Below are 24,055 nucleotides of genomic sequence, written 5' to 3'. Positions count from 1 at the left end.
GAGTTTTGACACAACATCTGCAGCTTATAGTGCCTCATTACTGATGAAATCACTCCAGTGGAAAGTCAGCTCATATGGGTGTCCTTAGTGGGCCGTGCTGCTCCAGGTCCTCGCAGGCTGCTCCGCGGAAAGGCTCGCTACGACAGCAGAGTACAAAAACATCTGCTTGACAACATGCTTCGTACCTAATTGAGCCAACGCAAGCCCCTTCCCCTGCGCTCAGATGATGTGATCTATTTACTGGGAGGCGGGGTCCGCGTCTGTTTGACGTTAGCGCTTGTGGGAAAGGCAGTTCACACCGTGTAGCGCACATAAAAAAGTTCCAGTCTGCGGGGAGAGAGTGCATATGTGAAGAAGAAAAAAAGAGGGGGGGGGGGGGGGGGCATTTGGTAACGTTTATGGAAGAGTCGCTGCAGGATCTGGCTTTTGTTGGCAAAGATAGGAGTCGTTTTTACTGTTAATAATTCATGAGCATTGGTTGTTTACTCATACATGAATGTGCATAATAACCTGTCTAAAATAAATGAGTAGTTTCCACTTTGTTGCAGCTGATCATTCTTCTGTGTGCCACTCGTGCTGTGTGGTGACTGATGGTCTTGATTAGTGTGTGAGACGATGTGTGACAGAGGCCAACCTGATAGGGCTGCAGGCAGGCGTCCACTGCTCTCTCTCTTTTTTTTTTTATTGCATACTTGTGCTGCAGCAGCGGGGCTACACCCAGCCCCAGACATCAATAACACCACCATGCGTCACGGACACTCGCTGTTCACACGTCAAGCGCCGAAAGCAGCGGCCCGGGGACCCCCGGGGGGTCTGTGGCCCGCTGCCAGGGGGGTCTGCAGATTGTTTCCAGATTCCTCCATTAAAGGCAAAAGCACTACTCTGCGTTGATGTGGTGCAAACGTTTTTTTTTTTTAAAGCATGTCTAATAACTTTGAAGAGCTGTTTGCAGACATGAACTCCAGAGAATGTCTGGATGATGGGGATCTGGAGTTTCTCTTGAGTTTGCCGTTCGCACATGAAGAATGCAGCGGGGAATTCTCCGGTCAGATGTGTTCACAGCAAAGAAATGTCCGCATGGTTAAAGTGAGGCTCAACAGACAGAGACGGGACCTAACATTTTACATCCACACCACACGGCCCTCATCTCCAAAATGTCTATGTGAGGCACCGCTTTTTTGTCCCCAGATATTCATGTTCATTTAGTTTTTTATTCATTAGTATAGCGTCTTCCAAGTGTTTCAAACGTCATGTGGCTCGCGGCAAATCCTGCGAAAAGAGGCCCATGAGAAAATGGTCCCGCTGGCAGGAACAACTCAGAGGCTCCTACTCGGATACATGTGTTCTCACATCCAGGCCCCTCTGGAGAATGTCCGGAGATTATCTGGAGGTTGGTGCTGAAAGCGGCTCAAGACATTTCTCTCTCACATAATTAGGAATCAAATTATTCCAAGGGACGTGCATGAGGGGGTCATTGGAACCTTTCCTGTCTTGTAGGGGGGGTCCTTGGCTGAGAACAAAAAAAAAGATGAGAAGTGAAGAACACCAGAGCTCTCCTTTTTGTGCAGGAGACGGTGTTCTAGAGAATAAACACACAGATTATGTGCCTTTAACTCTGAGCAGACTTTCCCAAAGGCCTTAGAAGCCAGAAAGTTTTTCCTAGTGAGTGTCATCTGTTTCTGCCTCAGTTGCTGTTCCTCTCTCTCTCCCTTCCTCTCTCTCCCTGTGTGTGTGCATGGGACCAGACTCCTGCCAGGGCCTTGTGTTTTTTGGCACAGAGGAGGGGATGACGTCGACAGGCGTGGTAATAACAATGAGAACACTATTAAGTCCAGACTACATAGACTCTCTGCTTCGTGGATGGAGGAAAAACCAAAAAGGGCGTGGCTGTGAAAAATGTAATAATATGTGTTTTCAAAGAATAAAAAACACACTTCATGTACCTGAGCTGGGCTGAAGAGAAAATTTCTCCCCTGGAGCTGAGACACAAGAAACCGCATACTATGCTCGTGGAGTTTCCTGTGAGTGACCAGCACCGCCAGTACAGTACATAGGAAATGACTCATAGGAGTTGAACTGTGAGCGTGGGTGTGTGCGCGCTATTAAAACAAGGAGCAGACTCCTGCGGGTGACTCACTCTGATGCTCGCTTTTCCATGCTGAGAACCAGCACCGGGCTGACTGCGCATCACATGCACTTTTCGGGAACCGTGTAGCCGACGGAGAGCAGCTCCCCCCCCCCGCCTCCATCGGGCACACACACCATGGCTCCCGACGCTCTCTGCGCGCTCTGCGGACTCATCCTGGCGGCCGTGGCCAATCTCCACGTCGCGAGCGCACAGAAAAGTAAGTAAAACGCTCTTATTCACACAACACGTGGATTTTTCAAACTGATGAAACTTAGAATCCCCACTTTGAGGGGTTCGCGCTGTGGGGTTGTTTCTGCTGATCCTATGTCTGTTTTACGCGCAAAGGCTGGCGCGTCTTTTGTTTTTGTGCGAACATGGATCAGAGAGGGGCTGTGGTGCGGTCCGCCTGTGTAATGGAGTCAGATAGTAAGGGGTCCGCTTACAGTGCCGCTTCCTCAACCAGCTGCGTTTCTCACCGGTTCCGCATTCCGATCGCCTTAATCCACCCCGTCCATCCATCCGTGCCCGCCGGGCGAGAGATGGGACCGGCCGCATGGAGAGAGGGCGACCCGCCTCGTGTGACCATTTTGCGCCAAGCTCCATTTCCACTATCTCACAGTGATAAAAAGGGAAAGGAACGAGGAGGCTTTGGACTTTGTTTCCACAGCCCTCTGAAGTTTGGATGCGATCCCACGGAGTCAGATTGCAGTGAGAACATGAAAAGATGGAATAATTATAAGGATCAGGATAATTTCCTCGGATTTATTACAGTCCCCCAAATGTATTTTTTTCTTAACAGTAAACTCAAAGCATGTTCGGTTTAGGCTCCATCCGTGTGAACGCATCTCTACATCTGGACATCAGCTGTTGATCCACCCACCCCCTTCCACATTATGACTAAATGCAGCACCCCCACACCCTAAAGCACCCTCTGTCACGCTAGGTGCTGAGATTTGCCAAGGTCTTCTTGTCATGCACACAGGGAGAAAAAAATGGTTCCAAACTGTGTGTGTTTCACAGATTTTTTCACATCCTGAGCCTTGAGAACGTTTTGTGGCTGTCAGGTGGCCACACCTCTGCAGCTTCCTTTTTTAAGTTTTTCTATCGAATGCCTGCTGATGTGTTGTCATACACAAATAAGAGAGAAATGAAACCACAAACGTTGCGCTGAAACAGAGACTCCAGTGGTTTCAGCTCCGGCTCAAACACGGTTACCATACTCTCATCTGTTTAATCAGCACTTTCTTGTCGTTTGATCTGAGCAACACAAAAAAGCCTCCATGACCCAGATGTGGCTTTTAGGGTTTTTGGCTGCGTGTCAACCAGGAGTCAAGGTTCAGTTCCTCTCAGTGACTTCTTGAACCCCTCCAGTGTGAGTCCAGCTGGATCTGATGGACCAGGCCCCTGCTGAAACCATCGGGCTCACAAGAGCTGTGACACATTTTTTCACTGTGACCGCAGCTTTTAGAATGAGTCAGGCAAGCTGGCTGTGGAGGACGGAGGGTCCCCGGGGGCCTGTGCATGGGGCTGCAACACATCCAGAGGCGGAGAGGTCAGAATGCCTCAAACATGACTTCTCCAGCAGGTGCCTTCTTGACTGCAGCCGGTGAATAATGACCCGCACCGACTGGTTGTCAACATCTTATGAGTCCTGTGGAATGTTACCAGTGAGAAACGCACACAGCACAGCCTCCTGGACATGTGTGATGTCAGCCATGGACCTCACGGGAAATGGAAAATATTCTTCTGGATTTGAATTTAAAAATCTAAAAATGCTTTAGTTGTGAGCGATGACACAAGCCAAGTGAATCCCAAATGTTTTTCACACAATGGGGCATTCAGCTCTTTATGTTCCGCAACCTCCAACTGGAGAAAGAAGCTTTTTCCAAAGTTATTCTAGTTGTTTAGTATTTAAAAGCACAGGAAGATACTCTGAGAAAACATATGTCAACCAAGGTCCAACATCATCAAAATCCATCAATTACTCTCATTCGACACTTTATTTCTCAGTGTTTACGAGAGTCAGAGGGAAATCCTGATACCGGTTCCTCACCCGAATCCACACCATACTCATACCTCTTCCTTAACCCAAATTTCATGCTAATCAGTCCAGTAGTTTCTGCATAAACTTGTGTACAGACAAACCAACCAATCAACAGACAAACAAACGGACAGGGGTGAAAACATAACCTCTTGGTTGAGGTATATCAGTTAAGTCTGATTTGTAGTGGGGCAGAAGAATAAATAAGGTTTACTAGGAATATTCATGTGAGGCACAAGTACCTCAAAGTTGAGCTAAACTACAGTATTTATAAAGAAAATGCAAATCAGTGTAAAGATACTTCCAACACCGATGAGATCATGTTGTTTTCTCAATCATTCGGTCGATAAAATATACAAAACCTTGCTTGTTTTGTTTTCAACCAACAGTCCGGAATTCGGATAAAATAACTATGGACACTTGATTGATTTTACACGTGAAGTTCAGTTTGTTTGTCACAAGAAATCGTTTTCAGCTGCAGCCTGTGGAAGCAGCAGATTGACGTTTCCAGGGAAATCCTCTCTGAGGTTTGAGTAAACAACCCCGATGAGGTCACAGGGATGTCATCTAGATTATCTCTCCTCGGCCTTGGGACTTTTGTTTAGTATTCAACAAAAGCAGAGCCGTTAACTGAAAGAGGCGGCGACCTAAGAGGCAGGGAGTGTCAGGTGAAAGATGTGTTTGAGTTGCATTATGGGAAAAAATGAATAGTGCAGTTACAAGATATCAGAATATCTTGGTCTATGTAATTAAGATTTTTGATTTGTTTACACCTCCCCCAGTGAGGTTGAGGAGGTTATGTTTTTGTCTGTGTTTGGTTGTCTGTCATGGAGCAGGAACTACTTGAATGATAACAGGAAGTTTGGAGACAGGGTCAGGAAAGAACGCATTAAAGATTGGTGCGGCTCTGGATCAGGATCTGTTGAGTTAAATGAATAAATAGGTTTATATATGGCTGGGCCCACCAGCTACTGACGTTTCTGTTTTAACCAAAACTTTATACCTCATATTTAGAGTAAACCAGTGGTACTCAGTAGAATTTGGTCCACGTACTAGATGCATCAAGGAGACCAGAAGGTTGCGACACCCATTCCAACAGCACAACCATGAATGGCTACAACTGCTGTCACTCTATGTCACATGTAGGTGTTCACACCCTATTGGATAGTGTAGCCTAAAGTATGGACACCTAAATCACATTGTGTCCCTACGTCTTGCCACTGGTGATATAAACAAAAGAGTTGAAGCTGCCGTCTCTCGGTCTGGGGCATTTGAGTTAGATATGAAAGTCCCTCAGCATAGACACTACACTGTACTGTTGGTTGGGCCTTTATCTATAACCTGACCTTGGTGCTGCTTAGAGAGGGAAGGGAGTGTCTGTGGAATTAGACAGACACTATTCCCCTGTTCAGATATGATACACAATATATATATATATAATGGCACATACAGTAATGTGTGAGGATGGTCAAACATTCCTCAACCCTCATGAAATAGTTGTGTTTAGTGGGGGGGTGTTGTCAGGAGTTGTTAGCTGAAACATTTCTCCTCTGAACTATTCGTGTCATTCAAACAGTTTTCTAATCATTCAGACAGTTTTTCATCTCGACACCATCAATCCCCTCGTAACTCCCTCACCTCCTCACTACCATCAGGTTTATTTAGTGACCCAACAGAGCGACGCTGCTACAACAGTGAAAAGCTGCATGGAGTTCTGCATCAGTGGCAATCTATATCAGTCACAGGGGCCATTTGTATAACCTGACAATCCTTCTGCACTAGGACTTAAACGAGGGTATTTGTACAGACAAATACTCCATTACAGTAGAAAATCGCAGATTCCATACTTTTGTTTTTGGAGCATTTTAAATGAAGTACTGTCATTTATTCTGAAAATTTGAACAAAGACTGACGATCCCCATCTCATCGAACATCTCGCCGTTTCATTGGTCGTGTTATGTTCTTTCACTCATTATCTTCTCACCGCTCTGCCGGCGGAGGGGTTTGGGTGTGAAGTGTCTTGAGTCCACAAAGAACAATACAGCTGAAGTCAATGGGGACCAAGACTTAAAAACAACACACAAAAAAACAAAAAGTGCCAACGTACTGCTCGTGCGGTGTCATCCCAGTGTCCGCGAGCCGCCGCCATTCAAACTCAACTCGAAACAAAGTCGTTTACACCGAGTTTAAGCACCAGCGTCCACAGGAAGTGGTGGTGCTGCTTGAATTGGATTCCGCTCTAACACTGTTTACCCCGGAAACACCCAAAGGGTTCTGTGGACTCGAACATCGTCACAACGTTCACCCACTGCGGGTTGTCATGGCAGCACCTCAGCGTCCCACACATTCTTACGTCAAACCCGCCCCCCCATTGGTTTGAAGTTGTTTTCAATGAGGAATAAAGCCGCCGCGCGTCGAACATGAAAGTCACACCACAAACTGTGACGCCAATCAGGCTCGGTGGCCGCTCGTCTTTATCAGGATGAACACAACAGAAGTGCATGCAAACACCCATGTGGGGACGGTTACGGAAATATTCAAGATATTCTGTGTAACTCTATCTGGGACGTGTCGGTCGGGTTGTTGTCCTCTTTCTCTAGGCTGACTTCATGTTGTCACGTTGTTTTGCAGAGGTTTTGTTTTTTTCAGCTTGATGTCACAACACTGGCTACTTCATCCATGACCTCGGGGGGAATCAGCTCCAAGGACGTGAAAGCCACAAACACTATGAAAGCAGCCCTGACTTCACTCGTAGCTGTGTCACGGCCTCGGGGGGGTGTCTTCATCGTGTGCACAGCTTTAATTGTTCAGCTGCCACAAAGAGAGAGAGAGGGGAGCAGCTTCTCTATCGTGTTCCAGTGAAGGTGGACCTTTTCTCCCGGAGCGCAAACCGCCTGCCGACCGCCCCGACCTCTTTGTCACAGGCGTGTTCGTGTATTCTCTGGAAGTCGCACACGTCCGCTGAAGGCAACAACAATGCAGCGGAAGCACTCTCTCGAAAACACACATCCTGCCCGTCGCACACCAGCCCCGGCCCCGCTCATGCAACCCAGAGCTGCTGAGTGATCCTCTCTGGTGCAGTTAGGTTGCATCAGCAGTCTGACCCCAGAGGAATTTCCCAGTTTCGTTTTTTAAGAAGAAGACAGCCACAGAGTTCCTGGTGTGTCCCGCTGCCGGTCACAGCGGCAGTAACTGAGTGCAGCTGGTGCAAGTCAACAGATTGCGGTTTAATGTGTTTAAGCATTTTCATTTGATTGCAGTGGGGATTGTGGTTGCTCTCGGAATCTTTTACATCAAATGTTGTGTCCGAATATTACCCCGTAAAATGGCATAAATAAAGAAAGCCTTGTTTCCCAGTAAAAATGTCTTGGAGATTATGAAGTGTCAAGATTGTTTATGTCTACTGTGTGGCAGAAACTTGGACTATGGACAGAAAGGTCTCTGGTTCGTCTCTGGTTCGACTCCACGGAGAGACAACAAAAGACGAACCTGGAATGATCTGTCCAAAAATCCAAGAGTCTCCCTACCCTGTCTAGTGCCCCTGAGCAAGGCACCTTACTCCCCCAACATCTGCTCCCCGAGCGCCGTACATGGCCGCTCCCTGCTCTGTGTGTCCTGCACCAGATGGGTCAAAAGCAGAGGTTACATTTCCCTACCTGCATGAATGTGCCTTTGCATGTCTGTGCATGTGTTTGGGACAAATAAATGTATCTTAATCTTAATCTTAATGTGTGTGTTTGTGCAGGTCAGTGTGGCAGGTCCGAGTTTTGGAACTCAGATTTGGACATGTGTGTGCAGTGCGCGTCGTGCAAGCAGTACCCCAAGACCCCGTCGTGCAACACATGTAAGGAACCCCCCTCCTGCCAAGACGGATTCACACAGTGGTTCACCTTCTGCCAGGGCTGCAGGCTAAGCTGTGTTTGTTCTATCCCCCAGGTATACCTGCCGAGGTCACACCGGATGTGTGGAAACTTGCGGCCATCACCAGTTTCTCGGTGCTCGCCGTGGTGCTGGTCGGCGCTGCCCTGATTATCGGGGTCATGGTGCATCGACGCAAGTCCCACAAACTGCCTCTACGTGGTGAGATGCTCAACACGCTAAATCTGATATTTAGCTTTTAAGACAATCCTTGTTAGACATTGTTGAAAATGCTTTTTTAATCCAAAACCGATGTTCCCATACTGCGATGTTGTTATCCATCGGTGTTCAATAAAACTCTGCAGTGAGAAATTGTATTTTATTCGTTAATTAAAGAAATCTGAAATCTACTCTTGTACAAGTCAAGAACAGGCCTAACAAGCCACCAATAACATCTTGAAATCAATTCTCAAATTCCCCGGAAAGTCAAGAAAGTAAAATTTCTCTTACAGCAACAGGAAATAACGTATTAGTTAGTATTCACAGATCATTTCAGAAGTTGTTTAAAGTGCGATCCCTGGAAAAAAGAAACTGCTGTATCAGAGATTTCAATGTAAATACATCTGTGAAGACATTAAACCCTAACATGGAGGAGATATTAGTGAAAAAGATTCTCTCTGGGGTTAAGTTACCTAGAACTTCTGAAAATATTTGTGGATATTTATTTGGATCTGCACCAAATTGAGCAGTTGTCATCTATCCCCTAAATATGAGGGATTTCTTCATCATGATCAAAAAGCTGAAAACAACCTACTGAAAAAACATTCCTGGATCTGTATTCTGATTTGAGTCCTCACCAAAGTTTTATGTATTCTTCCCTGACTCATATCATAACCCTCCACCCAGTTTTTGCGTAATCCGGCTAAAGACAATTTCACAAATGGCAGAGAACATTACTCTTATTGGATTTCTATTCATGCTTAAAAACGATTTGTATGAATTAAAAAACACAATACATACTGGGAAGTGTTCACGTGTTTCTTCTTTTGTATTACAGAACCCATTGAAGAAACTGCGGGGCCACTTTATCAAGCTTAAACATTTCAGTAAGTATGATTTTCCTTTTCACTAAGATTTGTCGCTCCTGAACATCTTTTAGAGACCAAAAAGTAAAGATACGATTATTAAAAAAGAAAAATATTAATTGTATATATTAATGTAATGTGAGAGCGAGTGATCGAGAGCGTGGAGGATTTCCGTGTGTTCTTTTAAAATTGATTTTGTAGAAAAATGCTTTGGTCTCAAGAGTCGTCCGACCACAGCGGCATGATCCACCATAGCTGCTTCAGGACGCCACCAGCGTGAACTCAGAGCCACATGCAGCGCTGCTTTCAATTCCAGTCAAGCGTGCTGTCGTGAGACTCTATGCTAAGTTTTGTTTGGTGCTCAGGGGCCAAGTAAAAACAGAGATATGATTTTATTTCACCCATGAGTGAAAGTATGCAAGATGAGGATGGTGCAAGCTTTGCTTTTAACTAAATAGTCTTTGTTCTATTGAAAAAACATGGCATCAGCCCAGGGCTCCTATTGGTTAATTTAATTGAGTAAATTCATCAAAAAATAAACGTTATCTAATTGAGTAGCTTCTCTGAAATAGATTAAATTAACTTAAAAAATGTAACTAAATGAATTGTAATTAACTTCAGAAACATCTTGATACTGTAATACTTGATACTTAATTGCGTACATGTTGGTGAAATGATGTGAATGAACGGTTGTCCTTCCCTCCTCAGCCTCATCTTCCTCTGGAAACAGATGTGACGGAACCGAGCAGCGACCCGGCTCACGGCCGGACGCAGGAACCTCTGGACCACGAAGCGAATACTCTGACCAGTATCTCCCGACCAGAATCGGACCAGTTATATTTATTAGACGGTTGAAGGGATCCCACTCAGTCCCGTAGCGACCACAGGACCTAACAGCGAGCAACTCTCACGCCTTAACATTATATTAGAGTGGTATCGTTCTCAGACCACGTGTGCCTCTATATTCCATGTAAATGAGATCATGATCCAGAATATCCTTTGTGGGCTTATATAGATATTTGATTCAGCATCCGGACTAACCCTACACACCCACTCTCCTGTTTAGTGTCGTGCTGTTCTCCAGCAGGAATCCAATGAATGTAACACAGCTAGTGCCTTCTGCTGGGCTGCAGTCCCATCCCCTGCTATCCTGCAGGGTGACAAGGGGTCTCCCTGCCGGTTATCTACCACGACAGCCTCTTCAAGACAAACCATATGTGAGCAAGACAAACTGTTTGGCACATTAAGGCCATTTGAATGTAGCTATATGTAGGTGAAACGTATTCTAGCCTCTGTCCCTGACTGCACCTCCAGCTGTTCTACATCCCTGTAGACCAACACAGGCCCTTTACTGCAGGTCACAACCGTGTGTGTTTTCAGTTTTAAGGTTTTCAGCTGACTTTTTGTATTCTCCTACTATTTCATCCCCGGAATTCACGTTACCGTCCCAGCGTTAGCGGCACAGGATGCTTGAAAACACTAGAAACACACAATGCCAGCCTACTAACAAGAGCAAAGAATGTACTGCACCGAAGAGGGCGACACCCACAGTGTCTCAGGGCGAAAGTTACACAATCACAACTAACTCTGACTTGTCGATTGATGATTCTCAACAACGAAAAAAAAAGGCGATACATCATGTCGAGATGTCAGTAATTTTGTGGCCATTGAAACCAGTGAAAAACATGGTGGGGCAAGATTGTTTTCCACTTTTTTCTTATAGTACAAAGTGTTTTTTTGGGGGGGGGGTTTTGTTTTTTCATCTTCCGACCATCTTGCAGTATGTGGTCACTGACAATGTTTCAGGTCTGCTTTTTGGATCTGTCTGCTTGTGGGTGAAACGCTTGCCCTGTGGCAGCGGCATTAGGGAATCACTTCAAATACAGATCAGTCCACATTTCTATGTTTGTGTTTAGATGTTTATATTATTTATTTGTAAGTGTCTCGCAGTTTAGCATTGTTTCCAACTGCGAGGGACAAGCACATGTGTAAAGGGACTCCAGTGAAGATTTTTTTCTTTTAAATTTCTACTCGGCCAGCCAGTGATGTTACTGAGCAATAACTAACACTTCCTGCTTATTCCTCATGCTTCCTGTCTAACTGTATATACTGTACATGCACTGGCTTATTTTACTTAACGCAATCCTATAAACCGCTTTGTGTACCTAAAGTATTTTTCACAATAAAACTGACAATTTAATAATCCCAGGTGTATTCGTGACTTCATCAGTTGGACCAATACGGACAAGAAGCAAACACATTTCGTTTTTCCAAGTCTTTTAATTCATGTCAACTAGTTTTATCAATGATTTGCTCATATTTCTAAACTACACTCTAACAAATAAGTAAAAATCTACACTTCTGAGTGACAAAATAGTTATATAAATATGAATTAAATACTGAGCAGACATTTTGCGAGCACTGAAAACGCATTCAATCAGAAACGTGTGGTATATGTTGGTTTTTTATTACACAATAGCTAATCTAGTAGTTTTCTCCCGCTGAACAAAATCTTGCATTGAATGTACAGAGATCCAGCCGACAGTTTTCTTCTCATATTTACAGAGAGCTCTGAGATTAACGCACACGCCACAAATACCAGGCTGTGATTGTGATCAATGACAGAGGGTGTGGATGTGTTAAGTGCCACAGGGAATCAGAACGTGAACCTCGTACAAAAATAAAGTCAGTTTACAGTTTTAACTGAAATGCGTATCCCGTCGTTTTACATGTAGGCTACCATGGCATGTGACAATGTCAGTTAATACAGACGAGCTTTTAAATAATGTAACAAAGACGGCAGATGGGAAGTTATCGTGTGTTTTTTTCTTTTTCTTCCAAGGCTTGTGTCAGAATACCGACTCCAATGAAGACAAATGAGATGAACTCGGTCTGTGCACTGAAAAACAATTTCAGCGTATTGCTTAAATATTACGACCCGCGGAACGAGCGGCGGTGAACTAGCAGGTGGCCGACTCGTTTCCTCCAGTCCTCCTCAGACTAAAAACGTCGCAATACGCATGTGCAAATTGAACTCAACAACAGGAGAAACAACCAAAGCAGGATTACCGCCCACGACGCAAGTAAAACCTTAAACTGATGCTTCATTCTCTCCACGTCTTACAATATGTAACTATCTGAGTTTGTATGGATACAGTGTATTCCCTACAATTACGCTGCATGAGGCAGTAATTAGCAGAACTACGTAGGCAGGGCCTTCTGAGGTATTTCTTACTTCTGACCAGTGCTAAACAAACATACGCACACAAGACATACAATGTTAATGGCATGAGGAAAATCAAATTTCAGATTGTTATATAAAAAAGAAAGGCCATGTGTTCACTTAATGGAGATTCAGGTTTTTTCTTTAAACGGAACTCGTTTCAGGAACAACATTCACCCCAAACAACTTGGCAAAAAGGAAAATTGCACATTTTTTTTTTATAGAACACGAGTGATTCATGAAATCGAGACAGTAGATCCACAAAGCTCTGGTATGTTGGCAGTGACGCTTGTGCTTAGCAGAAATCAGGCATCGCGGCCACATGTGTGTTTGAATTTACAGATGCAAGGTCATTCTATAGGATTCAAATACAGCATTTGTGACAGAGAAATAAAATGATAAAGAACGAAGGGGAAAAGGAACCACTTCCCCATCAGTGTTTTTTTCTGTTGTTAAATGCTTAAGACATTTTAAATGTTTGGTGGTGGAGAATAAGATTCATAAATCATCAGAATACTTAAAAAGAAAAATCAAATGTAGCAGACAAACAGAAAAACATTGTGTTTTACAGTCTAACGAGTAGAGTGAGAGGTGGTTTGTCTACATTTTACTGCTACAATCTGTTTATATTTTAGGCACTGGCTCTTCTACATAACTGAGGCTTTTTAAAAACTCTAACATGGATAAGGGGCGCGCGCTGCATGGTGCAGCCGCAGCGACACGGAGGGACTTTGACAACCGTTAGACAAGATCAAATAGAGACACGTCGAAATGGCACGAGTACAAAGAAAATGCTCTGTTCGCTTCAAACTGATTATCTACAAGGTTTTACACATCAGGTATGTTCCTTTTGAAGGTTTCCCCTGAGTGCCGCCAATAACACACCATCCGTGGCTCAATTCATTCCTGCCTGTTGTAACCGATGAGCGTTAAGGAGTCGGAGATCCACTGATGAACTTCCTTACAGGCTACACGAGTTCCAGAAGACAGATTTTCCTCTTTGTACAACATTCATAAAAAGCTTTCTTTCTAATAAAATATGGACATAAAATAACAGGAAATAAATTAATAAATACATCAATTTTAGCATACAAGGTCACTCAACTGGATTATTATTAGCAGTACAACTATTAATATGATTTCGGTAAATCACTTTGCCACTGACCTTTGGACACACCCAGAGGTATTTGACTTTATAATAACAGGCTTGCCCTATGTGAGCTCCCAGAGGGAAAAGCGAGCAGTCCTCCGAGATTGACGGCAAAGCTAACAAAAGGATTCAAAGATAAATATAGTTTGTATATTTTGTTATCTAAGGAAGTTACAGAGGCACTGAACACATTTGTACATAGCAAGAGAGGAGAGCTCACCAGTAGTCTTACAAAAAAACATGGTATCTGTGTTAATATTCGTCCACGGACCTGGGCTGCACTTTTCTGTTCACTTTGGTTGGTCATTGAGGAATGATTGGCGATCGTTTCTTTTTCTTTTTTTTCCCCAATCGCCCGCCCTGTATTCTGGGATCCTGTGTATTCACAGAAAAACATTCAGGCCGTATTAAAAGATGACTCTCTGGAGACTTTTCAGTGATGCTGCCTTCTGTTGCCGAGGTAAGACTGGGTATCAGTAATGAAATGTGCATTTTCAAAAAGGAGCCTCTGTCCGGACCAAGGTGCACTTTCTGAAGAAAGAAAAAAAAAATACTGTTTTACAATTACTGATAGAGGGACATATGCGAGATCTGTCAGAGGATCAGTTGTCCTCTTCTCTTGTTTGCTCTGCACCACTACCTCAGAGGAAAGACCCCATGTCCAGGTCCATGAACGTGTCAGCCTCCATGCTAAAAGAAGAGTCGTAGCCCTGCGTGTTCTGGTGCATCTTCTGATGGTGCCGCAGGTTGGACTTGCTGGAAAAGCTCTTGTCGCACAGCAGGCAGGCGAAGGGCTTCTCTTTGGTGTGGATCCTCCGGTGACATATGAGCTGGGTGGACACGCGGAACGCCTTTCCACAATCCAGGCACTGGTAGCGCTTGGGCTCCGTGTGAATGCGCCGGTGGTTCTTGAGGGCCATCAGGTTGGTGAACTCCTTCTGGCAGATGGAGCAGAAGAAGGAGCCCGTCTTGTGGCTGTTCTTGTGGTTGAGCAGGGAGCCGGCGTGGCGATAAGTGCGGCCACAGTGCTCACAGACGTGGCTCTTCCACTCGGTGCCGGCGGTGTCGCTCGGTGAATCGGGGAGGCTTCCTGGAATGTGGGACAGAGGCGGTGGAACCGGCTTGTGCATGCCGTCGATGCCCATGGTCGGATTTATTCCTGAGTCCCAGCAGAAGTTGTTAGCTATGGGTTCCTCCGCAGCTTGTTGACAGGGGCCCTGATCCCTGTGGTGCATGTCGTGGTGCTGCTGGTAACTGTCTGTGGTGGGAAAGCTCTGCTGGCACAGGTTGCAGACCACAGCCCGCTCCTTCGCGTGCACCTCCATGTGGTTCTGCAGGTGCGCTACCAGGCAGAAGGTCTTGCCACACTCGGGGCAGCAATGACGTCTCATCTGCGAGTGAATCTGCAGAGTGAGAGAATCAGGAAATGTCTGGAGACACAAGGTACAATGGTGGAGGTTTTCGGAGTGTGTCTTTTTATGGTTGAGGAGGGAGCCGGCGTGACGGTACGAGCGCCCACACAGGTCACACCTGCAGCAGGGATATGTTCATGTTCAGTCCCTAACACAAACTGCAATCCAGATCATTTAAACCAATAGCAAATTACTTCTAACACAGCAAATTACTGATACTAATATTTCTTTACTAACATTAAACATTACAATACCGTCAAAACTAAATTTTTAGACCAATATTGCTTATTTAAAAGTTTTTGTTTTTTCATTACTCAAGTCAATATATGGATTGAACAGGACATTTCCCAGCTTAACAATAAACTTGTCAGTATTTTCTGGTGAACAAATTAAATCAAACTATTTACATACTTCAATTTCTGGTAACTTATCGGTCTAACTTATGCACTCATACAATTACACCTGCATTAAACTAATATTGGCCAATATCTCGAATCAGTCGGGTCAGGATAGTTTTCTCAAAGAAAAAATACATGAGAACCAAACGTTAACACTAAGGTCAGAATGGAACTCTCACTCACGTGAAGCACTTGTCCCCTCTCTCCGACTGCTGGACTCCGGCTCTTATCGAGCTCCCCAGACCTCGGCGGCAGCGGTGTCTCTTCAGACCGGACCGGCCCTGGAAACTCTTCCCACACGCCGAGCAGCTGAAGTGACTGGCCATGCGGTTGTGGACCCGCTGGTGGTTATGCAGGATGCTGGCGAGGCGGAAGGCCTTTCCGCACGTGAGACACACGTACTTCTTCTTCTGCGTGTGGATGCGCGTGTGATTGCGCAGGGCCATGGGGTTGGTGAAGGGCTTGGAGCAGACGGTGCAGCTGAAAGTTCCGGTCTTGTGGGTGTTTTTGTGGTTCAGCAGGGAGCCTGCGTGGCGGTAGCTGCGGTTACATATGTTGCATGTGAACGGGCGCTCCTCTTTTCTTGGAAATGTATGTGTTTGGGCATCAGTGCTGCCTGAAGGTCCATCGCAGGTGTGGGCGGCCAGTTGGTCAACGGAGAGAAAGGCCTGTTTACATTCCTTACACTTAATGGCTCTGGGTTTCAGGCCCCTCCTGGTCCTGGCCCCTTCGTTTCGGAGGGCCACACAGACGTGAGCTGATAGCTGCTTCTTGCCTCTGAAGCCTTTTCCACAGTTTTGGCAAGAGTGCTTTTTGAACGCAAAGTGGGTGCGCAAGTGGTTTTTCATTGCTAGCTGATTGGAGTAACTGTTGTTACACACAGAGCAGTAATATTCACCAGTTTTATGGGAGTTTCTGTGGTTGACCAGACTTCCTGCATGGCGATATGTACGCCCACACTGGTCACAGGCGAAAGGTCGTGGGTCGCCCGTTTCCTCGGATTTGACTGGAGTCTCGTGCTTTGTTGGGGCCGCTCCCCCGGCCGGTAGTCGCCTGGAGCGCCGAGCAGAGGTAGAGGCCTGATTGGAATTTGAAGTCAGGGGCTGCATTCCTCCATCTGGCCTGGTCCCATTCATCTGCATGAGGGCCTGGATCTGGCTGTTGAGTTCCTGGATTTTGGCCTGGTTCTCTTTGTGCCGTCGCTGGTGGTTCAATAGCTGCTTCTGGATTTTGAAGGCTTTCCCACACTCATTGCAAGTGTGTCTGTGGGAGGAGAGAAGACCGTATTAGTTCACCCGGAGTTTGAAATACAGGGAACCGTCTACGCAAGGGTAAACGCCATGATGACGAAACACCATGTGACTTTACAGGCCAATTTTCAGTTTTTCTGCCATAACAACTATTCATGAGTTACAACAAGCATTGGAAATTTGAAACAGGAGTGACAAATGCAATAATTTGGGTCTATTAATGATGTTACTAACCTCTTAATGTCAAAGTGGGATCTCTGATGGTTTTTTAAGGCCAACAGGTTGTAGAAGCGTTTCTGGCAGACGAGACATCGGAACACACCGGTTTTGTGGGACTTTTTGTGGTTGAGGAGGGAGCCTGCGTGTCTGTATGACCGGCCACATTGATCACACTTGTACTGACGAGCCTCTGCGGCGCATGTCTCTTTCACGTGACTCGTGTCCTCATGCTGGGCAGCGTCGTTCACTTTCATTTCCTCTTTACAGTTGGCTGACTCATCGGCCCTCTGTGGTGTGCAGCCGTGGTTCTCCAGATGATGGTAGCTGGTGCAGAATATTCCACAACTGCCGCAGATGATACTCTGCGGTTCCTCCGGGCCTCCGGACACGTCGCTGGTGTTCATATGTGAATGATTTCCGCCGTCTACCTGGTCCTTGTTATGTACAAGCTGATGGGTAATCAAGTCCTGCCTATTGGCAAAACTTTCCCCACATGTGCTACAGATCATCATCTCTCCCAGCTCGTCTTTAACTTCTTCATGGGAGGACATGGAGGAAGGCCCTGAGCTCGCAGGTGTGCCGTGAGCCTGTGTGTGCCCTCGGAGGTGGCTCCTCAGAGCCCTCATGCTGGAGTAGCTGTTTCCACATATAGAACACTCATAAAGATCTCCATCATCATCATCCTCATCATCATCCTCCTCCTCCTCCTCCTCGTCGTCTTCCTCGTCAACGTTATCCTCCTCTGCGTCACCATTCAGCGGATGACTGCTCATATTTTGATGGAAGTTTTGTTCAAAATAACTTTGATCATCATGGCTACCATTCAGACCGTGGAAGCCGACATTGCTTCCTGGGTTTCCAACGGAATAGTGACCATTACTCTCCTGGAAGTTTGAATTGCTCTCACTGCTAGTTGTGTCGTGCTGCTGTTGTAGCAGTGGACAGCTGTGAGACTTAATCCCTGCAATGTCTGCAAAAGTCCCCCCGCAGTCTGCACACATGTGCCTCTGCATCAGGTGTTCACTGTGAGGTAGATGCACCGTCATGTCCTGGGAGAAGTTCTGATTGAACTGCTCATGGTACAACGATCCGTTGTTGTGGTCAAGTCCCTCCTTCGGCTCAATATCGAGCCGGGGCTGGGTGTCGTCTTCCTCCTCGTGTGAGGAAAAGCAGCCCTGTTGATTCTCCAGAGTCAGAGGCTCCGAGGAGAGCCAGTCCCCCTCTGCGTTGAGGCTAAAAGATGGCGACTGGCCTTTGTGGAGACGAAGATGACTCTTGAGGGCAGCCAGGTGAGGATAACTCTTCCTGCATACGGAACACTGGTAAATCCCGACCTGATGGGACCTTTTGTGGTTGATGAGGCTCCCCGAGTGGCGGTAGCTTTTACCGCAGATTTGACACTTGAAGGGACGCTCAGCGGAATCTGCAGTGGACGTCTCCTCGAACTCCGCAGTCATGTCGTTGTTCTGTGTGCGCGCCAGGACAGGATCGAGAAGGTTTGCGTCTAGGCTCGGAGGTTCTCCCTGAGTGCTACTGGAAGATGGAGTTTGATTATTGGAGCAGTCCGAGTACACGTGACCATTACTTAATATTTGCTCCTGTGGTGGATCAAAACCTCCAAGATGATCTACTGACGATACTGAGGGAATATTATTTATAGGCGATGCATAAAAATTAGACTCAGGCGAAGCAATACTGTTGTCGTATGATATATTGTGGCTCTCTGACATTGGACCTTGAAGGCCAAACGTCATAGATGAAGAGTTATGCATCTGGATGTGTTCTTGGAACTCTTCATCACTGGGGAACAGTACCTGACACAAATGACAGAAATTGACTTGATTCTGGTTCAGAGGAGAAAACCGGCCTAGTGGTGTGCCGGTGAACGACCCCCCCATCGGACCGGGGTCTGTCCCGCTTCTGGACTTGTGAGTTCTCTGGTGGCTGTAAAGGGCAGCCATGTTATTGAACAGCTTGAAACAGACCGTGCACTCAAACATTCCCACCTGGTGAGTCTTTTTATGGTTGGTCAGGCTCCGGTGATGAATGTAAGCTTTGTCACACAAGTCACATTTGAACGGTCGATCTGCTGCCTCATCAGAGGACTCGGCTTGTGCGTTATAAACGTCCTCCGCCTTGTCCTCAAACGGGCTGTCTTCTGTGGACATTCCGACACCAGCTAAATGCTCGTTGAGGGGATCATCCTCAATTAGATCACTATTTTCATGTGCAGGATATTCCCCGTCTATCTTCCTGAACGACTGCTCTTTCGCTCGCCTGGAGAGGTGAACCTTCTCGTGTGTGGTCAGCTGTGATGCCAGACGAAAACTCTTCCCACACTGTACACAGGAGTACTTCTTCTGTGAAGTGTGGCTCCGGAGGTGACTCTTCAGGGACAACGCGTTGGAGTTGTCTTTGCCACATATGTCACACTGAAAAGAGCCCACTTCATGGGTCTTCTTGTGATTCGCCAGGCTACCAGCGTGCCTGTAGCCACGGCCACATTCGTCACATTTAAACTTGCGTTCCTCCTCTTCTTGAAGGTGTGCATCCATGTGTTCAAGCAGACTGGGCATATTGGGACATACCAGGCCACATTGTTTGCAGGGAAAATGTGACGTCCTGCCACGGTCTTGCGCCGCCATTACGAGCTATCAATTGAGTAACGTGTGCCAGACACAGGGTGGGGGGGTACGCAGGGAGGAAATGCATTAGATGCCTTTCTTGTCTGTTTACAACTAGTTCTCTTTACAGTGAGGTCCAAGGAATGTGCTGGGAGGAAACAGAGGACGTTGGGAACCAGTTCCCCGCGACCAAGTGTTGACTTTAGGAGAAGCAGGCAAATAAAGCTGTTGAGGACAAAAGACAGGACGATTAGAGCGGTGGTAAATACATGAACTAAATAATAGAATCCCCAGTTGTGCAAGTCAAGTATACATTGACATTTTTCATAGATTATTGTAGTTTCTCTCCAAATAGTCCCTCTCGCTAACATACACATGTGGCTGTTAGGGATCAACAATAATCAAAACACATTAATACTTAATACCGATCCCTTATTCGAATCTCTCGTAAGTGAAACAAACAACAATATGTTGATCTGACCAGCAGGTGACCTGAAGTAGAGGCAGATGTATTAAACTTGAAAGCACTTAGCTGGAGACTGTGCCCAGCCTGAGCCGTTTCGTTACATTTCTGCACCAGCATGCTAACTGAACTGCCGCTAGCTATGTCAATAAACCGGGAGACCAACGCCTCACTCTCTCTCTCTGGGTTCATTGCACCTACGAACAATCACAGTAACCGACATAACAGACAAAAACTGAACGAAACCACTCGTCCACACGAGGTTAGACGAAAGAGCCGACAAGTGGATCACTGTTAAAACGGTTATCGCTGGGCAGGCAGCTAGCGAACGTTAGCGGGACACCAGTTAGCAGCACCATCGCAGCTAGCTAAACAAACATTGCACCAAAACGACTGGAAGTCGTTTCAAACGCGGAAACGCGGCCAAAGCGAGCGCGGCGGATTAAATACCTGTAGCAGCGGCGATCCGACGCGAGCCTCCGAACATGTTGCTTCATTCATTCGTTTAAAAACGGTATTTAATGCAATGGGCGCCCCCCTTCCCCCCCGATTGTCTTTTTTTTTTCCTCGACCATCCCCGGTTCCCACATTGCTCTTGTTGCTAGGAAACAGGAAATGTGCAACAGTGAAATGCTTCCCCTCTGAAGGGAAACTCGGCGGATGAACTGAAAGTTGGCGTGAAACTAAATGCGGCGAACCGGGCGATGAACCGACAGACCAGTGAGCACTAAACCCAAATACAAACACTTGTCCGTCCCGACACCACGCCTCTTCTTCTCGTATAGATGCCAAAAACACACAGTTAGGTCCCCGGCGGTTAGCACTCGCAGCTAGCTTCGTCATTGACTTGCGAGCCTCGGCGGGGGGGTGGGGGGTGTTTACCCAACAGCGAACGTGCCAACTTAATCGGAGCTGTCGTGTGTTTACCCGGTGGTTCTCACGTGTGTGTTATGACTTTTATTCGAGCGTCTTTTACCATCACACGCATTACAATGCTGCACACTCGTCCGGCCGAGGGCTTTCGTCATCATGGTCCTAGAGCCGGCCCCCATCCCGCAGCCAGTCACCGCGTCTCTCCGTAAATACACTCGTGTACCAGACATTTTTTTTTCCTCTCCAGGCATCACCCACCAGCCGTTAATGTGCCGATTCAGGTAAGAGACGCTGACGGTTCCCTCCCGCACGCACGGTGCTAAAAGCAGCTATTGTTAGCGGAATGCAGCCCGTGTAGCGGACGACGGCACTGTGGGTGCAAGCGGTCCTAAAGCCAGCCATTTTGAGTCGGTTCAACGCGCAAAAAAAAAGGAGCGTAGCAGTCAAGCTAGCGGAGAGGGATACGTACAGGTCGTGTCCGGTCGTTAGCACCATCGCAGGGTGTTGTGATGTTCGAGCCTCGTCTCCGCTCGGCCTCACGTCCGTCATTCATGCACAGCGATCTGAGTCATTGCCACTTCCTCTGGCATCAAAGGCGGTTAGCTTATTGTCCCTGAGGTCCTAATGCCAGCCATTTTGTGATTGAATGCACACCCACATATCTCTGCTATTATGTGATCATGCACATTCTTGCCTTGTTCCTCACCAGCCTCTGTCACTATTTGAGCAGGTCATACATTGTCTTGTATAGATTTAACCTGAGGCCCCTTTGGAGCAGATCTACAATCTCACTCTGCTGACGTGATGTTTATTTACAGGATTATTACAAAGTCTTTTTTTTATGTCATCTCCCTTGGCAGATGTAAAGATGGCCTCTCCTCAGCCTGGCAGCCCACGTCTCGCAGAGCAACACACTCCCCCTTCTCAGGATGAAGAGAGCCAGCCGGAGGAGGAAGAGCCGCCGAGGGATCGGCCTGTGAAGAAACGTGGCAGAGGCAGGCCTCCAAAAGCCAAAGCATCCTTCAAATGCTCCGCGTGCACGGAGGCTTTCAAGAGTCTGTCAGCTCTGCGCAGCCACAAGCTGTCAGCGCACGTGAAGGACCGCCAGCCGCAGCAGCCGCACACATGCTCTCAGTGCACCAAAACATTCTCCAGCAAGGCTCAGCTCTCGAAGCACGAGCGCACTCACTCGGCCCAGCGTCCCTTCCAGTGTCCCGACTGTCACAAGGCTTACAAGACGCCCACAGAGCTACGCAACCATAGCCGCTCTCACACCGGGGAGAAACCGTTCATATGCACCGAGTGTGGCAAGGCCTTCATGCAGGCCATATGCCTGAGGATCCACATGACCCAGCACAGCGGCGAGCGGCCCTACTCGTGCCGCCAGTGCTCCAAGAGCTACCCCACCCTGTCGAAACTGAAGGTGCACATGCGCTCTCACACGGGAGAGAAGCCGTACTTCTGTGCCGAGTGCGGCAAGAGTTTCGCTGACCCCTCCGTGTTCCGAAAGCACAGAAGGAACCACCAGGGCCACCGCCCGTACGCCTGTGACGAGTGCGGGAAGACGTACACGGAGCTGAAGGACCTGAAAAACCACGAGCGCTCCCACACCGGAGAAAAGCCGTACCTGTGCTCGGACTGCGGCAAAGCGTTCTCCCGCTCCTCCTCTCTGGCCTGCCACCAGCGCATTCACTCTCAGAAGAAACCCTATCAGTGTGAGCAGTGTGGCAAAGGCTTCACCCAGCTGTCCTCCTACCAGTCCCACCTCCGCACTCACTCCGGCGAGAAGCCCTTCCTCTGTCCCCAGTGCGGCAAGATGTTTTCCGACCCGTCCAGTTTCCGTCGGCACCAGCGAGCCCACTTGGGTTTCAAGCCCTACCCCTGCGACAAGTGCTCCAAGAGGTTCAGGCAGCCGGCCGATCTGGCCGTGCACGAGCGCGTGCACTCTGGAGAGCGACCCTACAAATGCCAGAGCTGTGACAAGGCCTTCGTGGCATCCTGGGATCTGCGGCGCCACATGCTCGTCCACACGGGACTCCGGCCCTTTTCCTGCACCGAGTGCGACAAGTCCTTCGCCGAGCGCTCCAGCCTCAACAAGCACCGGCGCGTGCACTCGGGCGAGAGGCCTTTCAAATGCGAGGAGTGTCTGAAGTCGTTTGTTGTGTCCTCAAGTCTGCGCAAACACGAGAGAACTCACCTGGCTGAGCAGTCTGAGCAGCAGCAGCAGCAGCAGCAGGAGCAGCAGGAACAGCAGCAGGAGACGGAGGCCGGATCAGCTTCGGGCTTCCCCCCCCACACCACACTCCCTCAGTTCTCCTGTACACACTGTGACGCTACATTCGGAACCTGGGACGAAGTGCAGGCCCATGAAAACCTGCACTCCGTCGCCTCCGCTCCCCCGAATGTTGCCAAAATTGTGCCGCTGGGCTCGCACGTCTGCGAAACCTGCCGGGCCGAGTTTGCACAGCTGGCTGATTTACAGGAGCACGAGAAGCAGCATCCCAAGCCGAGGCCCCATGTCTGCAGCAGCTGCGGCAAAGGCTTCCTCAACAAATCGGGCCTGCGTAAACACCAGAAGATCCACTCCGCCAGCAAACCCCACAGCTGCCCCCACTGCGGCAAAGCCTTCCTGTTTGCCGCCTACCTTCGCAAGCACTTACGGACTCACGCAGACCCGGCCCAGCAACTCAGCGACTTGAACATCATCCACACGGACCCGCTCCCCTCTCCTCCCCCCCCAAACGAGGTTTCCCCCTCCACGGTCGAACCCAGCGCCATATCGCTGACGGTCCCAGTGACTGTCCCAGTGACTGGTTTTCAGACTCTGCCCGAGTACTTGGTGAAAGAAGAGGGACTGTAAGCCTGTCCGATTTGTGGTTCCACAAACATTTAGACTGTTGTGACGATGGGTCTTATTATATTTCAGAATATCTTCCTTCAAAAATGTCAAAACAGATTCTCCTACAATTCATTTCACTGCTCTGTCCCTGTTTTGTATTGCCATGATATTTGTAAGTTGTTACATATGATGTTCATATTTTAACATATATGCGCTACTATAATGAGCCGATTTAAGGAATTGTCTTATCTGTTGTAATCTCATAAAAAAGTGGTGTTGCAAAAATACAGTAAATGCTGATTACCGTAAATTGTTGTGATATCTGGCAATCATGTTTTTATAATACATTTTAATCATATAGCTTCTCTGACATTTTTTACATTCTGTATATTTCCATCTTATAAACATAATTTCTTTTACTGTATGAGATATTTGTAATCACTGTCATCTTGTATTATATTAAGTGTCAAGTAAAAAAAAAAGAAGAGTGGA

General features: G+C 47.3%; 3 protein-coding genes across 6 annotated transcripts; 2 read left to right on the top strand and 1 right to left on the bottom strand.

Annotated features, from left to right (window-relative positions):
• Positions 1-1,958: 1,958 nt before the first annotated feature.
• On the top strand, positions 1,959-11,317 carry si:rp71-1c10.7 (tumor necrosis factor receptor superfamily member 12A). The gene is made up of 5 exons (XM_062413671.1): positions 1,959-2,345; positions 7,915-8,013; positions 8,106-8,249; positions 9,085-9,133; positions 9,821-11,317. Exons 1-4 carry the CDS (start codon positions 2,264-2,266, stop codon positions 9,123-9,125), a joined length of 366 nt encoding a protein of 121 aa, XP_062269655.1. The 5' UTR covers positions 1,959-2,263; the 3' UTR covers positions 9,126-9,133; positions 9,821-11,317.
• A 55-nt stretch (positions 11,318-11,372) lies between these two features.
• On the bottom strand, positions 11,373-21,345 carry znf646 (zinc finger protein 646). 3 transcript variants are annotated; one of them, XM_062413662.1, is made up of 5 exons: positions 20,302-20,431; positions 16,780-19,613; positions 15,479-16,558; positions 14,126-15,015; positions 11,373-14,016 (listed from the first exon to the last, which is right to left on the bottom strand). In XM_062413662.1, exons 2-4 carry the CDS (start codon positions 19,407-19,409, stop codon positions 14,127-14,129), a joined length of 4,599 nt encoding a protein of 1,532 aa, XP_062269646.1. In that variant the 5' UTR covers positions 19,410-19,613; positions 20,302-20,431; the 3' UTR covers positions 11,373-14,016; position 14,126. The 3 variants fall into 3 exon arrangements, with proteins under 3 accessions (XP_062269646.1, XP_062269645.1, XP_062269647.1); XM_062413661.1 differs by lacking the exon at positions 20,302-20,431 and adding an exon at positions 21,194-21,345 and having other exon boundaries at positions 11,373-15,015; XM_062413663.1 differs by lacking the exon at positions 11,373-14,016 and having other exon boundaries at positions 14,737-14,888.
• On the top strand, positions 20,471-24,039 carry znf668 (zinc finger protein 668). 2 transcript variants are annotated; one of them, XM_062413668.1, is made up of 2 exons: positions 20,471-20,571; positions 21,585-24,039. In XM_062413668.1, exons 1-2 carry the CDS (start codon positions 20,556-20,558, stop codon positions 23,582-23,584), a joined length of 2,016 nt encoding a protein of 671 aa, XP_062269652.1. In that variant the 5' UTR covers positions 20,471-20,555; the 3' UTR covers positions 23,585-24,039. The 2 variants fall into 2 exon arrangements, with proteins under 2 accessions (XP_062269652.1, XP_062269653.1); XM_062413669.1 differs by lacking the exon at positions 20,471-20,571 and adding an exon at positions 20,738-21,005 and having other exon boundaries at positions 21,585-24,037.
• Positions 24,040-24,055: the final 16 nt, after the last annotated feature.

The sequence above is a fragment of the Platichthys flesus genome, chromosome 20 (assembly GCF_949316205.1).
Source record: "Platichthys flesus chromosome 20, fPlaFle2.1, whole genome shotgun sequence".
In the NCBI taxonomy this organism is placed as follows: Eukaryota; Metazoa; Chordata; class Actinopteri; order Pleuronectiformes; family Pleuronectidae; genus Platichthys; species Platichthys flesus.
This window is presented reverse-complemented; position numbering and strand designations above follow the sequence as displayed.